General features: G+C 42.4%; 1 protein-coding gene across 1 annotated transcript in view; it reads left to right on the top strand.

Moving 5' to 3' along the window:
* Window positions 1-13,451, top strand: part of TG (thyroglobulin) — a 204,143-nt gene that overhangs the window by 177,410 nt on the left and 13,282 nt on the right. The window contains exon 45 of the mRNA XM_073335054.1: window positions 4,428-4,535. Coding sequence (XP_073191155.1) covers window positions 4,428-4,535 — 108 coding nt within the window. The remainder of the gene's footprint in view (window positions 1-4,427; window positions 4,536-13,451) is intronic.

Genomic DNA, 13,451 nt, shown 5'->3' with positions numbered 1-13,451 from the left:
TTTGAAAACCAGTAACTTTTATTTAGGTGGCTGAGTGTGGATTTAAATGCCTACCACATTCAGAGAGTCAGACTTCAAAATGTTGGCCTTTGCACTCATATGTATGTTATCAAAGTATAAAAATATAGCTTATCCTTTCTGGCAAGCTCTCCACAAATGGCTCTCCTATGGAAAACAATGAGATCTGCATACACAGAAGACTTGCAGGTTTGGGCATTAACTAATTATCACACCACCTCTGTGTATTATTGATCCCATTTCACAGACAGCTAAACTAAGGCAGAGAAAGCCTTTGAGCTTGATGCTTCATTTCCTGGCACCTTGTGTAGTCATTTACACCAGTGCACATTGACTGTAAAATGCCAGTCTCCTAAATTAGTGCACTAACTACTTCCTGGCTCCCTCCATGTACCTTCTCCTCCACTGCACCCATGCAAAGGTGGCTAAAATCTGGCCCTTTCGTGTTATTTGGAATAGATTAGAAAACGCTCCTCTTTGCAAAATCTACTCTTTGCTATCTTTGGTTAGCATACAGATTTGTTGTGAAGATTTCTCCTTATTCCCAAGTAGATGTATTTAGCGGTGGGTTAGTTTAACATGCTGAGCTATGTCATTGTCAATGTGAGGACCCGTCTGTTTCACACTTGCTTTTACAGGAGCCCTTGCCCCTGCAGTGTTTTGATTTCCAGTGTCTGTGCTACATAGTATGGTACTCCACTTGTGTCACTCTGCATACCACCGGACGCATGCTTTCCTTTTCAGTAGCCTGTCAGCCTTCATTTGCATTGCAGGCCACTGCCTCGGGAGAGGGAGCTGAAAGTGAGCCAAGGTTAATTTAGAAAATCTGATCCAAGAATCCAATGAATGAATGTGTTTGGGAAAGGCCTCTGGGTGGGCCTGGTGTGCCTGTGCATTGTGGCCCAGGGGAAAACAAGCAAGAAGCAGATGGCAGGCTGCAGTTTGCTTCTTGAAATGATATTTGGAGTTTTTTTATCAAGAATACCACTGTACTGGGTTTTCCTGCCATGTCCATCCATCTGTCATATTTATGGGGTGCCAATCACTGTAGTGTCTACGTACAACTTATTCCAGTATGGATCTTAGTACTAAACATGCTAAAAAGCTTGGGGAGAATTATGATAACTTGTGGGAATGCAGCATGGAAATTCCGGTATAGGTAAATCGGTCACTCATAAGAAGCACCACCTCTCAGCCCGTGTGATGGCTACCTCAGCAAGGAGCCATTATAATAATCAAACCTGGAACTTCCTTTCTGTCACATCTTTCATCCGAGGCCTGCCTCAAAATGTGCTATATATAGGGCCCCACCAAATTCATGGCCATGAAAAATGCATCATGGACCATGAAATCTGGTCTCCCCCTGTGAAATCTGGTCTTTTGGGTGCTTTTACACTATACTATACAGATGTCACAGGGAGACCAGCGTTCCTCAAATTGTCAGTCTTGACCCAAAAGGGAGTTACAGGGGGCCTCAGGGTGATTTTAGGGAGGTTGCAGTATTGCCACCCTTACTTCTGCGCTGCCGTCAAAGCTTCGCAGCTGGAGACTGATGGCTGTTGGCCGGGAGCCCAGCTCTGAAGGCAGTGCTGTCGCCAGGGAGCGGCGGCTGCTGACTGAGGGCCCAGTGCTGCAGACAGCAGCGTAGAAGTAGGGGTGGCAAAACCATACCATGCCATCCTTACTTCTGCGCTGCTGCTGGAAGCGGCTCTCCTTTCAGAGCTGGGATCCCGGCCAGCAGCAGCACAGAAATAAGGGTAGCAGTACCACAACCCCCCTACAATAACCTTGTGGCCCCCCTCCCCTCACACTTCCATTTTGAGTCAGGATCCCTACAATTACAACACCATGACATTTCAGATTTAAATAGCTGAAATCATGAAATTTGCGATTTAAAAAATCCTGTGACTGTGAAATTGACTAAAATGGACCGTGAATTTGGTAGGGCCCTAGCTATAAACACTAAAGAAGCCCCAGAGCACCCACCGTCCGGGGCGGGAGGGGATATTATTACCCACATTTATCAGATGAGTAAATTGATTCACAGAGATAAGTGAGTTGCGGAAACTCATACAGTGAGTAAGTAGAAGGTCCCGTAACAGAACCCAGGTCACCAAAATTCTAGTCCCTTGTTCTAACCACTAGGGTGGAAGTGTTTACTCCAGGCTATGCCAGACATTTCAGAGAGGAGAAGGTGGTTATACGTACCTTATAAATACTGAAGAGACAGCTAGATAGGGAGGAAGAAATGTTTAAAAAATAATTGGGTAAATATATAAACCCAGACCAGTTTCATGTTACGGGGCTATAATTTTTCTGTCAAGTTCTAGTGGGGTCACAAACCATGAGAAAGAAGCCTAAGTGGTTAAGCTGTAACCCACATGCCCTATGTATTACGATGTAGGAGTATTGCTGGGGTTTGGTTTTGATTTTAATTTGCTTTGGGAGTGTTCTTAGATCTCTTTTCCAGCTTTAAATTGTTTCATCATTTTTTTCTATACAGTATTTTCTAAGCTATAAGAAGGTACACAAACCCACACATACTCTCCATGCTATTTGTCTCTATTCTTAAAATACACAAGGAAACTTTTTTTTTTCAATTATCCAAGCTTCTTCTGCACCTAGAATCCTAACAGGTGTTTGCAGAGATACACGGGGTTTAAAGTGTTGTTGTGTCTCATTTTTGTTGTTTAAAATTTTCCGAGAATATTTGACTCCTTTCCCTGCTCCACCTGCATAGAATTTAGTTTTTAACGGTCCGTTGATTTCAGAATCCTCCTCCAGAACTAATGGTCTCTAAGTGATGTAGCTTCTGATATTTCAAAACCTCATGCTTACAGGTTTATGAAGAATAGCAGCTTTAGTTTTTAATGGGTGTTGCCTGCCGTTACTCCTACAGAGAGTTGTGATCAGTCAGCCCGTGTCTTTGTGGTCTCTGAGCTGAGGTTCTGTGAACTTAAAATAAATTCTGGTGAACTAAAATAGCTGCCCTAGGGAGGGGCCATGTAGTTGAAATGCTTAAATAAAGAAATGAATTGTTGTGTTCCTCTTACATTATTCTTTCCCCTCACCGCTTGCTCATGGCAGTTCCTAGAAAAGCTCTATGTAGCAAAAAGGAGGACTTGTGGCACCTTAGAGACTAATCAATTTATTTGAGCATAAGCTTTCGTGAGCTACAGCTCACTTCATCGGATGCATACTGTGGAAAGTGTAGAAGATCTTTTTAAACACGCAAAGCATGAAAAAATACCTCCTCCCACCCCACTCTCCTACTGGTAATAGCTTATCTAAAGTGATCGCTCTCCTTACAACGTGCATGATAATCAAAGGAGAGTGATCACTTTAGATAAGCTATTACCAGCAGGAGAGTGGGGTGGGGGGAGGTATTTTTTCATGCTTTGCGTGTATAAAAAGATCTTCTACACTTTCCACAGTATGCATCAGATGAAGTGAGCTGTAGCTCACGAAAGCTTATGCTCAAATAAATTGGTTAGTCTCTAAGGTGCCACAAGCACTCCTTTTCTTTTTGCGAATACAGACTAACACGGCTGTTACTCTGAAACCTGTCTCTATGTAGCAGCAAGGGTAGCATATTCACTGCAATGAACAAGGATTGAAATCTCTGACTTTCATACCATGTATGCGTATATATCTATGTAGATCTGGATGTACACATACACATACTGTCTTGTGTGAAATCTTTGTGCATATAATGCAAGTGTGTGGTGGTGATTTCTATGTGATACATTTCTGAGCCATGTGGTAAATTAGAGTTGTCATGCAACTGGAATCACTTTACGCTTTACTCTGCCCACAAAACCATCTCTCCCAGACAGCTGCTTATCCTATTCTGTATCCCCAAGCAGTGTCAAATGGATGTCTTTTAAAACATGCCAAATAAATGTTCCTTTCCTTCTCCCAAACGCAGAAGTTCCCTTCAAAATTACACAGAACCGAGATCCAGAATGGGCGATACTCAGCTTTAGTCAATGAGCTATTTAAGTGCTTTCACAAAATGTCACTGAATACATATTTTGCAAATCACTGGAGCAAGAAGTAGGAGATCTATACCATTAGAAAGCCAAGAATCAATGAGAAAATGCTTCCTAGGCATGCAAGCTCCTGAAATATCAGATTTTAAATATGCAACATTATTAAGCATGGAAAAGCATAATTTTAGGGCATATTTTTTAGAGCTTTCTAAACAACATTGGCTACAACTGCCCTCTCCTTCTCCCAGTGGAGCATGGGAGCGCAGAGGATCTCATTGATCCCACTGGGAAGGAAGGCAGAAGCCATTCTGGGAGACCCGAGGAAGCCTGTTGTCAAAAATAGAACGATTATTTAAAGTCTTTTCTAGTTAATAATTGTTTCCATATGAGAATATTCTCTTCTTTGCCTCTTTTCAGTGACCACTTTATCACCTGTCCCATTATCAGCATGGCCAAGCACTGGGCTGATAACTCCAGAGGGAATGTCTTCATGTACCATGTGCCTGTGAGCTCCTCTCAGAGCAGGTAAGATCTGTCTTACCTTGTTGTTTGGATGTGGAGTTTGTGAAACCAAAACCAGGGTAGTCTGGTCTGGTTTTGTCTGTGCTCTACATTGGACAAGTCACTGGACCAGCTTTCTCTTCTTTGCATGGTGATGGGCATAAGTCATCCATGGTCACTAGGCTTGCTTTTTTAAGGGTGATGATTCTTGATAAAGCCCAAAAGGGAAAGGGGTGGAATTTTGAGATGCGCTAAGCATTGGTTTAAGCCCACTCCTGAGGAAGTCAATGGAGCTTTACCATTGATTGTTTGCCCAACGATGGGGAGCTTAATGATGACCTTCCGACTAGAGAGGATGGATGACCAGGTTAAAGCAGTGGACTGAGACTCAGGAGATCTAGCTTCATTTTCCAGCTGTGCCACAGATAACCTGTGTGACCTTGGGCAGGTCACTGCACCAGACTCTGGGCCCTGAACTAGTCCCTGTCCACCTCTCTGGTGGCACTAACAGGCCACAAAGGAATTCCAATGGTCCCTGGAAAACTTCCCCAGTGCAGGAGCACTTTGTGCTGCGGCCATTCTTGGTTGCAGAGCAGCCCCATGGCAGCTGTGGCAAGACTGTCATATCTTAGAGCAACCTTCTGGGATGCTATAATTTAACCAGGGTTTGCATTAGTTTCCAGAGCAAGCTGAACCTGGGGGGGGGGTGACGGTCACTTAAAGCCATCTTTCTCTCTCCTCTGCGCCTTGGCTGCACCTTCTGAGAGTTCACTGGGAAAGTTACTCACATACGTGAGTGTTTGCAAGATTGGGGCCTAAGCCAAGCATGTCTGACCTTAGCATGAGGGGGTTCCTTTTTGTGACTCTAGGGGATTACTCACATTATGTGGAGAAGCAGCATCAAGTTTTAAAAGAAAAGGTTAAAACTCCAACTAGAAACAACTTCTCAAACAATTTTTTTAATGGTTTTGATAAGTACTGAAGCCCAACCCCCCAATTCTACTGGGCTGCAAGTATCCTCTTCCATAGTGGATAACTGCACATTATGAAGGTTAATCAGCTTTTACTTGTTTTATCTGAAGATTTTCAAACTTGTTTAAAAATGTCCCTCCAGAGAAGTGAAGGCTGGGCAGCCTAGTTTTCAGCTAGTGGTTGGGGCTTTTCACTACCACGAGAAGCACCCCGCTGCATTGGTTTCTGCTCCTGGTTCCTTTCTTTCGAGGCCAGAAGTGTCAGAGAGTCAGTAAAGGCAACTTCTCACATCATTGCTGCTAAAGACCTCGAATGAGCAAAGCACTAAGCAGATACTTACCCTTAAGCACATTCTTAGAGTGTGTTCTTGAATTGGGGCCATGGTGTTTCTACAGCAATTTTCTCTCTCCATGTCCTCCATTCACCTGGTCCAATAGTGTCTTTTAAGATATATGGCACTGTGGCTAGAGCTCTCTCTTTTCCCAGTGTCTCCCTGAGGAGACGGGATGGCTGAGTGGGTAGAGGTTTTGTTTTGGTGGGTCGGGAGGGCATTGTAGCTGAAGTTAGGCTACAAGCTGAGAATACATTTGTTTCTGATTGCATGGCAGAGAGCATTTTAAAACCAACTGAGATCTGGGCTACAGATGATGGCCACTGTGGTGTTGTAGCAGATACAGTGACTTTATTTAAAGCAGAGAAGAGCTGACTTCCTGGGGAGCCGTCATTTCATCAGGAACTCTTACAGGAACAGTCACACAATGTTCTGTCTGGTTACCAATGTACTTAGATAAGTGACTTTTACAAGACGCCAAATGGAACAGAGATGCACTCCACCAAAATCCAGCAGGAGAAAAAGGAAGGTGTGTTCTCAATTTAGCCAGCAAGTTTCATCTTGCGGGAGAATGGAAGTCGCTCACTCATTGGCTATATGGGGGGGTAGACATGATAGTGTTTGTGGATCCCATAAGAAGTGTTTTAGAACCACAGAAATCAAGGAGGATTCAGCAAACTTTCCCCCTCATCTTGTCCCATTAGAGATCTTGTTTGTATCCGCAAGATTTACTACTTCTCAAACTCCCCATATCAGTAAGCGTTTATATAGCTTTTCCTGGCTTGAGTACACATTCTTGAAATATTTATATGTTAGCCAGTCTTCATCTAAGCCAGCTCTTTCAGTCTTGTTTCATGCTTTCCAGCCAAACGTATTACATTCTTTGTGCCGCCCTTTTGGTCAGTTCAGAACAGATTGTACAAGAAAATTAGTTGGAGCAAAGATTATTAGTTCACTTTCCCATAGCCACTTACAAAAAATCTGGTGCCTGACACTAAGGAGGTAGAAAGGTGTAGTCTAGTGGTGAAAACACAAGGCAGGGAGCCAGGAACTCCTCAGTTAGAATCTCAGGCTCTCTGAGTAGCCTGGAGCTAAGTCACTTATAATGAGAACTGGGCCCAAACTGGAATGTTAGATCTGAGTCTTCCAAGTGTCAGGTTCAGGTTGGAGGTAAACTTCATGATCCAGGCACAACTTTACTTATGCTTTAATTTAAAAAAAAAAGAAAAGAAACAAAAATGATGTTAAAAGAGTTTTATTTAGGTTGCAAAGTCAAACCCTTAAAAGTTAGGAAATACCAGAATTTAGAGCCAGTTGAATGATTGAATGTGAGTAATTCAGATGACACATTTTGGAATATTCATTTGAATACACTATTCATAAACACAGTTTCTCATAATTTAGCTACCTCTATAGATTTCCCAGGCAATTGGAAATTTTTCCATAAATCTCTGAATACATTTTTACAGGTATATTTTTCACTATTTCCGCAGCTTTCCTTCAAGCCATGAGAAGTTCAGATTTGCACCTGTGTCTAGTTTTTACATCTTGAGCCTAACTCTAGTATATGGAAATGTTTGAGACAGGGAAGCTGCAAGATACGACTCAACTTTATTGACTTGCAGAGTGTTTTGTACAAGCTGTAATAATTTCACATGGAAGAGAGGAAGGACAGCCCAGTGGTTAGGAGCTACCCTGGGACTTGAGAGAGACAGGTTTGATTCCCTGATCTGCTATAGACTTTGTGTGTGACATTGGGCAAAGTCATTTAGCCTCTCTGTGTTGCAGTTCAGTTCTCCATCTGTCAAATGTAGACAACAGCACTTCCCTACTTCACAGAGGTATTGTAAGGATAAATACATTAAACATTGTCATGTGATCAAGTACGACAATACTGGGGACCATATAAGTACCCAAGTTTCATAGATAGCAGTAATCATTATACTGTGAAGATGGCTGTTCCCAAACAGGTTGTTGCACAATACAATGATCCCTGCATGTCTTCTAGTTCCTACTCTACCCTGGAGTCAAAACTCAGTGTCCTGCTATATATGGCTTGATACTTTACACATACCTTGTGCATAAATCACACAGTCTAACATGTTGCAAGTCCTGTGTGTGTGTGCCACCGTAATATGCAGCGTAATTGTATCCATGTCAGTCCCAGGATATTAGAGAGACAAGGTGGGTGACAGATTTCAGAGTAACAGCCGTGTTAGTCTGTATTCGCAAAAAGAAAAGGAGTACTTGTGGCACCTTAGAGACTAACCAATTTATTTGAGCATGAGCTTTCGTGAGCTACAGCTCACTTCATCGGATGCATACCGTGGAAACTGCAGCAGACTTTATATATACACAGAGAATATGAAACAATACCTCCTCCCACCCCACTGTCCTGCTGGTAATAGCTTATCTAAAGTGATCATCAGGTGGGCCATTTCCAGCACAAATCCAGGTTTTCTCACCCTCCACCCCCCCACACAAATTCACTCTCCTGCTGGTGAGATAATATATTTTATTGGTCCACTAAAAGGCACTACCTAGTCCACTGTAAGTCATTAGGGTTCCCAAAACTTTTTATAGTTAATTAATAAATAACTGCAGAAGGCTAGAGGCATTACAGTATAGAGATGATGGTAAAAAGAGAATGTTGTCTTGCATTAGAATGTTTTTGATATGAATATATGCACACATAGTGTGTGCTATATTATTTTATACGTATACAAACACATGGATCTAGATGGAAAGAACAGTCGACACTTCTGTTTATTATATATGTGCAGAATTACAGGAAACCATTAACTGGGGGTTCTCAAGTAACGAAGTGGAACTTACAGAGAGTGAACTAATATCATTATCCATATGGTAAAATTCTCTCAGCTTGGCATGACACTGTGTCTGTTTTAGTCTTCAGTTTCTATTTGAGTAAGGAACATAATGCATAGCCAACTCCTGCATTAATGATCTGCAGCAAAAATATATAACCCAGATGTCTTTTTTTTTTCTTTTACCATTTGCAGAAGACGTAAGGCCTTAGAGTAAACATTGGTTCTAAACAAAGCAGCAAGAATGTAGCTGCGCAGTGCTGTTTGTGTTTAGAGTGTAGAAATTCAGGATATAATTTTAGTTATAGGAAAAAGGAGACAGGATAAGTACATCATGACCACAATGATTCTGTCTGTTTGGTTTTGTAAATAGTACCGATAACAACAAAGAAGCTATTCATTAACCCTTTAGGCTGTTTCTATATAATCCCAGATGCGATCTGGCTTGTTGATGATTCATTAAGTGGCGCTGCTGTCATTGAATTATTACTATAGCAAAGCCCCAACATGGTTTTCAGGCCCACTGTGCAGCTGGAGGGCTGTCTTTCAGATGATATATAAAAATCAAGGTCCTTCTCACTTAAAGGGCCAGATAATGAGCTGGTGTTAATCAATGTAATTCCATCAAAGTCAGTGGAGCTACATTGGTTTACGCTAATTGAGGAGCTGTCCCACAGTCAGTAAAAATTCCATAATAGTTCTTACAAGAGTAATTGTTGTTAACCTTGACGTCCTGCCCAAATTCCTGTACCAGGAATTGCATTCTGCTTACTTTCTGTAACTTTAGTTGGGATACTGTATTCTTCACTTCTGTACTGTGGTGTGGGGTTGCTGTGTGCTATTGAACAGCTGCTACATACTCAGGGTTGTCTGCATTTCAGTAGCAGTAGATAGGATACTCATAAATAAAAGGTATGGGAAGAGTTCTTCATTCAGATTCAGTTTAGATGTGAATCTTCTCAACTGCGAAGTATATTGGTTTTCTGATTAATAACAATAATACAAATGGCTGTAAAACTTACCAATAATATGGCAGAATAAAAGCAGACATTCTGTATTTAACAGAATATATAAATTTCTTAAAATATATGTTTTAAGAAATTTATTTACTTACTTCATTAATTAATGATCACCGATGGGACGATTATGATGATCTAATCCGACCTTCTGCATAACAGGCCCAGGTGCAGTCAGCAGCCTACCATGTTGAGGCCCATTTTGTTAGGCGCTGTACAAGGAAATTGCTTCTAAGAACTTCTTATCTACAAGACAAAGCCTAACAGGTAGATGAGACAAACAGGTGGATTAAGATGGTGGGCAGGTGGACATGGTAACAAACACTGGAGGATGTGTGGAGATCTTAGCCAATCAGAATCAGTAATAAGAGTATACGTTTACACTTGCCAAGGTCTTGTCACTTTTCCCTCTAAAACCCTTCTAAAATCAGCTTTTTTCTCTCCATCGCTTCTGCTAAAACTTGGTTTTCTTCCCCTTGGACTATTATTATCTACTCTGCTCAAACCGCACTTCTCTTCTATCCATCCCATATGCTTCCACTAAAATAATCCTCCTTTCCCACTAATCTAACTATGTCACATCTCCTCAAGTCCCTTTGCTGATTCTCTGACATCTGGTCTACAGGTCCAAATATAATCTTTTTTCTAAAATTTCTTCCTTTAGGGTGGTCATATTCAGATTTGGGGGCCTCATTACTCAGCAGATCCAGTTCCTAATCCCAGCCAGGCTGGGGAGGGGCAGGACTTCCTCTTTCCCTGCATGGGCCACTCCTGGGGCTGGGTCAGACCCACCTCTGGGAACCTCCCCCGGCTGCAGGAAGCTCTGTGGCTGATGACTGGGATCCCAGCTCTGAAGGCAGCACCGCTGCCAGCAGCAGCACAGAAGTGAGAGTGGCATGGTACGGGGGGGTCGTCACTTTGAGGCAGCAGGGCCAGCCTTACGGGTGGGCACCCACCCATGGTGCTGTGGTAAGGGTGGTGCTGTGGTCCCCCAGCACACACACAGCCAGCCCAAGGCCCCTTTAGCCCCTTTAACAACCTTTAACCCCACGAGTGCTGGGCCTGGAGCCGGGGAGGGGCAGGGCTCAGGGCACCCCAGCCGAGGGCTCCTACCATGTGTTGGGCTTCTACCATACGCCAGGCTCCACGGTCCCACCTTTGGGAACCTCCCCTGGCTCCAGCAAGCTGCTGCTGACAGTGGCGCAGAAGGGTGGCAATATCATACCATGACACCCTCACTTCTGCGCTGCTGCTGGCGGCAGGTCTGCCTTCAGAGCTGGGCTCCCGGCCAGCAGCCGCTGCTCTCCAACTGCCCAGCTCAGAAGGCAGCACCAGCACTGAAGTAAGGGTTGCAATCCCACAACTCCCTCTTCCCCCCAAGAGCCAGATTTCATGGGGGAGACCAGATTTCACAGTCTGTGGTGCATTTTTCACAGCCATGAATTTGGTAGGGCCATACTGATGGACAGGGAAAACAGCAGCAATCTAGTGTCACAGCAACACCAAGCTAAAAGTCTTGGGGGACCAAAAAATGCAAAAGTATCCTTTGAAACTGCACACATCAACCAAAGTCCCAAGTCTTCAAGCATTCAGTTTCCATATGTGCAGTCTGGCATTTGGAATCCACATTTTGGATTGCATAAAATGCATCCATCTTCCTAGCCCCTTATTGGAGCTCTGGCCCTCAGAGTCTCTGTCAGTTGTCATGAGCATGCTTGACCTGAATGGATGTCTTTTTAAATACATTCTCTAGATGAACCACGTTTTACTGGGTTTAATGCAGGAATTACTGGATAAAATTCCATGGCCTATGTTATGCAGCAGTTTAGACTAGATGATCACAATGACCCATTCTGGAATTAAAAAGCTAATAACGTAAACATTCACATTCTTGACTTGGATCACTGTTTCCATTAGCTAACATCTGTTTGATTCAATTTGTACATCCCTACTGTATAGTTGAAAACTTTATATATTAGAAGTAAATAGTATATAGTGATTGAATCATAGGAAAATACACAAGAAAGGTCAGGATATTCTTGCAATTCAAATGTATTCACGTGGGCCTGTTTAATACAAGGGTGACAGTTTTATGCCAGTAGGAATGGTCATTCCTGTAAGTTTTTTCCATATGTTCCGATTTTCCTTAAAGAAACCAAGAGAAATGTTTTTCTCTTTTATATATTCTACCACTTGTCTGAAAGGATTATGTAATATGTGGAGACACAAAGAGCCAAATGTATCCCTGGAGGCTATGAGATCACACCTGGGATTAATTTGGCCCACTACGCTGCTATAAATGTTTAGCTTTTTTTTTCTTCTTTGTCTACAGCCAACTAGTATCTTCTTCACTAGGTGGTTTGGTTTTATTTTTTTGCTAGTCATAAGGATGAACATAGAAATACAAGCAAAATGCTTAAAGTGCTGGAAGATTGCTCCTTTTCTAGAAGATTGATTTAGATTGCTGCTGCCAGGGTCATCACCAGACACTGATTCTTTCTCTGTAAATCTATCATTATTCATTTAAAGGGAATTTAGAAGTCTGTACAAAGAAGTGAATTTATCATTTCCGATACTTGAGAAAAGAATTCTGCATTTGTACCATTTCATCTGATTTTCAAAGTGGCCAAAAGATTGTGCAAATGTGTGATCCATTATGTATAAATGAAATTTGGAATCATATTCTTCAGCTATACAGCTGGCTTCATTAAAGTCACTGGGAGTTTTGTTGTTGATCTCATCGAGGCCTAGATTTCACCCATGTTGTTCTGTCAAATCAGTCTGAAAATGTTACCTTCTAACCATAAATAACTCGTGATTCTTTTCTAATCACATAGAATCTAGTGCCTTGAGCATGAAGCTGGGCACCAGGAACTCTGAATTCTGGTCTCAGCTCTGACACTGATGCTGACTCCCTCTGTAGCCTGTTGCAAAGTCACTTAAAATTCAGTTCTTCTGTTACAAAGGACTATCGAAAAATGATACTTTTTCAATCCCCAGATCTACTGCAGATCCACATCTAATGACTAGTATAAATCTTAGTACATTGCTTTACTCCTGTTAGCCCCACCACAGCCAAGAAACAGTGCAGGGTTCTATTTCTTCTTGTGCATCAACAGGGTTGTTTACTACATTCCAGTTAGAGGTCCAGTTGCACCTCTGCAAATAAGTCTGCACACATGCCATGTAGGGAATAATTTGGCCTGCAGAACGTTCATGACTGGTGATGATCCAAGAGGAGAAAAGAACATAGCTTGTTGCTCAGATCCCCAGCTAAGATTGCAAGGCTGGCAGGTAAATCCACTGAGGCTAATGCTATATGTTATTAAAGCTAACGTTAAAAAAAAGTTATACAATACACAGGTTGGGAAAAGAGTGTCTGTACATCTGGGTACAGTGCTTAGATTATCCACAAATACAAAGTTAGTTTTCTAAAAGGCATATGATACATAGCATACAAAATCAGCAATAACCCAAATGTAGGTGAATAGATTTAACAATCCAGTTTAGATCTTAGAATCCGAGTACTCGGATAAAATCACTCATGAAAAACTGTACAGAGATTTGGTTGTGGAAAGCAAACGTAGAACGCGACAGGGGCACGCTCTAGGGCTGCAGCTGCAGTGCGGTGGTGCCTCTTTGTAGACACGCGGACCAGAGGGGTTCTCCCATCGCTGTAGTTAATCTATCCCCCCAAGAGGCGGTACCTAGGACAATGAAAAAATTCTTCCATCGACCTAATGCTGTCTACACTGTGGGTTAGGTTGGCTTAACTATGTGGCTCAGGGGTGTGAAT

This window comes from Lepidochelys kempii, chromosome 2, assembly GCF_965140265.1.
Source record: "Lepidochelys kempii isolate rLepKem1 chromosome 2, rLepKem1.hap2, whole genome shotgun sequence".
Taxonomy (NCBI): Eukaryota; Metazoa; Chordata; order Testudines; family Cheloniidae; genus Lepidochelys; species Lepidochelys kempii.
Note: the sequence above shows the minus strand (reverse complement) of the source record. Positions and strands in the feature narration are given on the sequence as shown.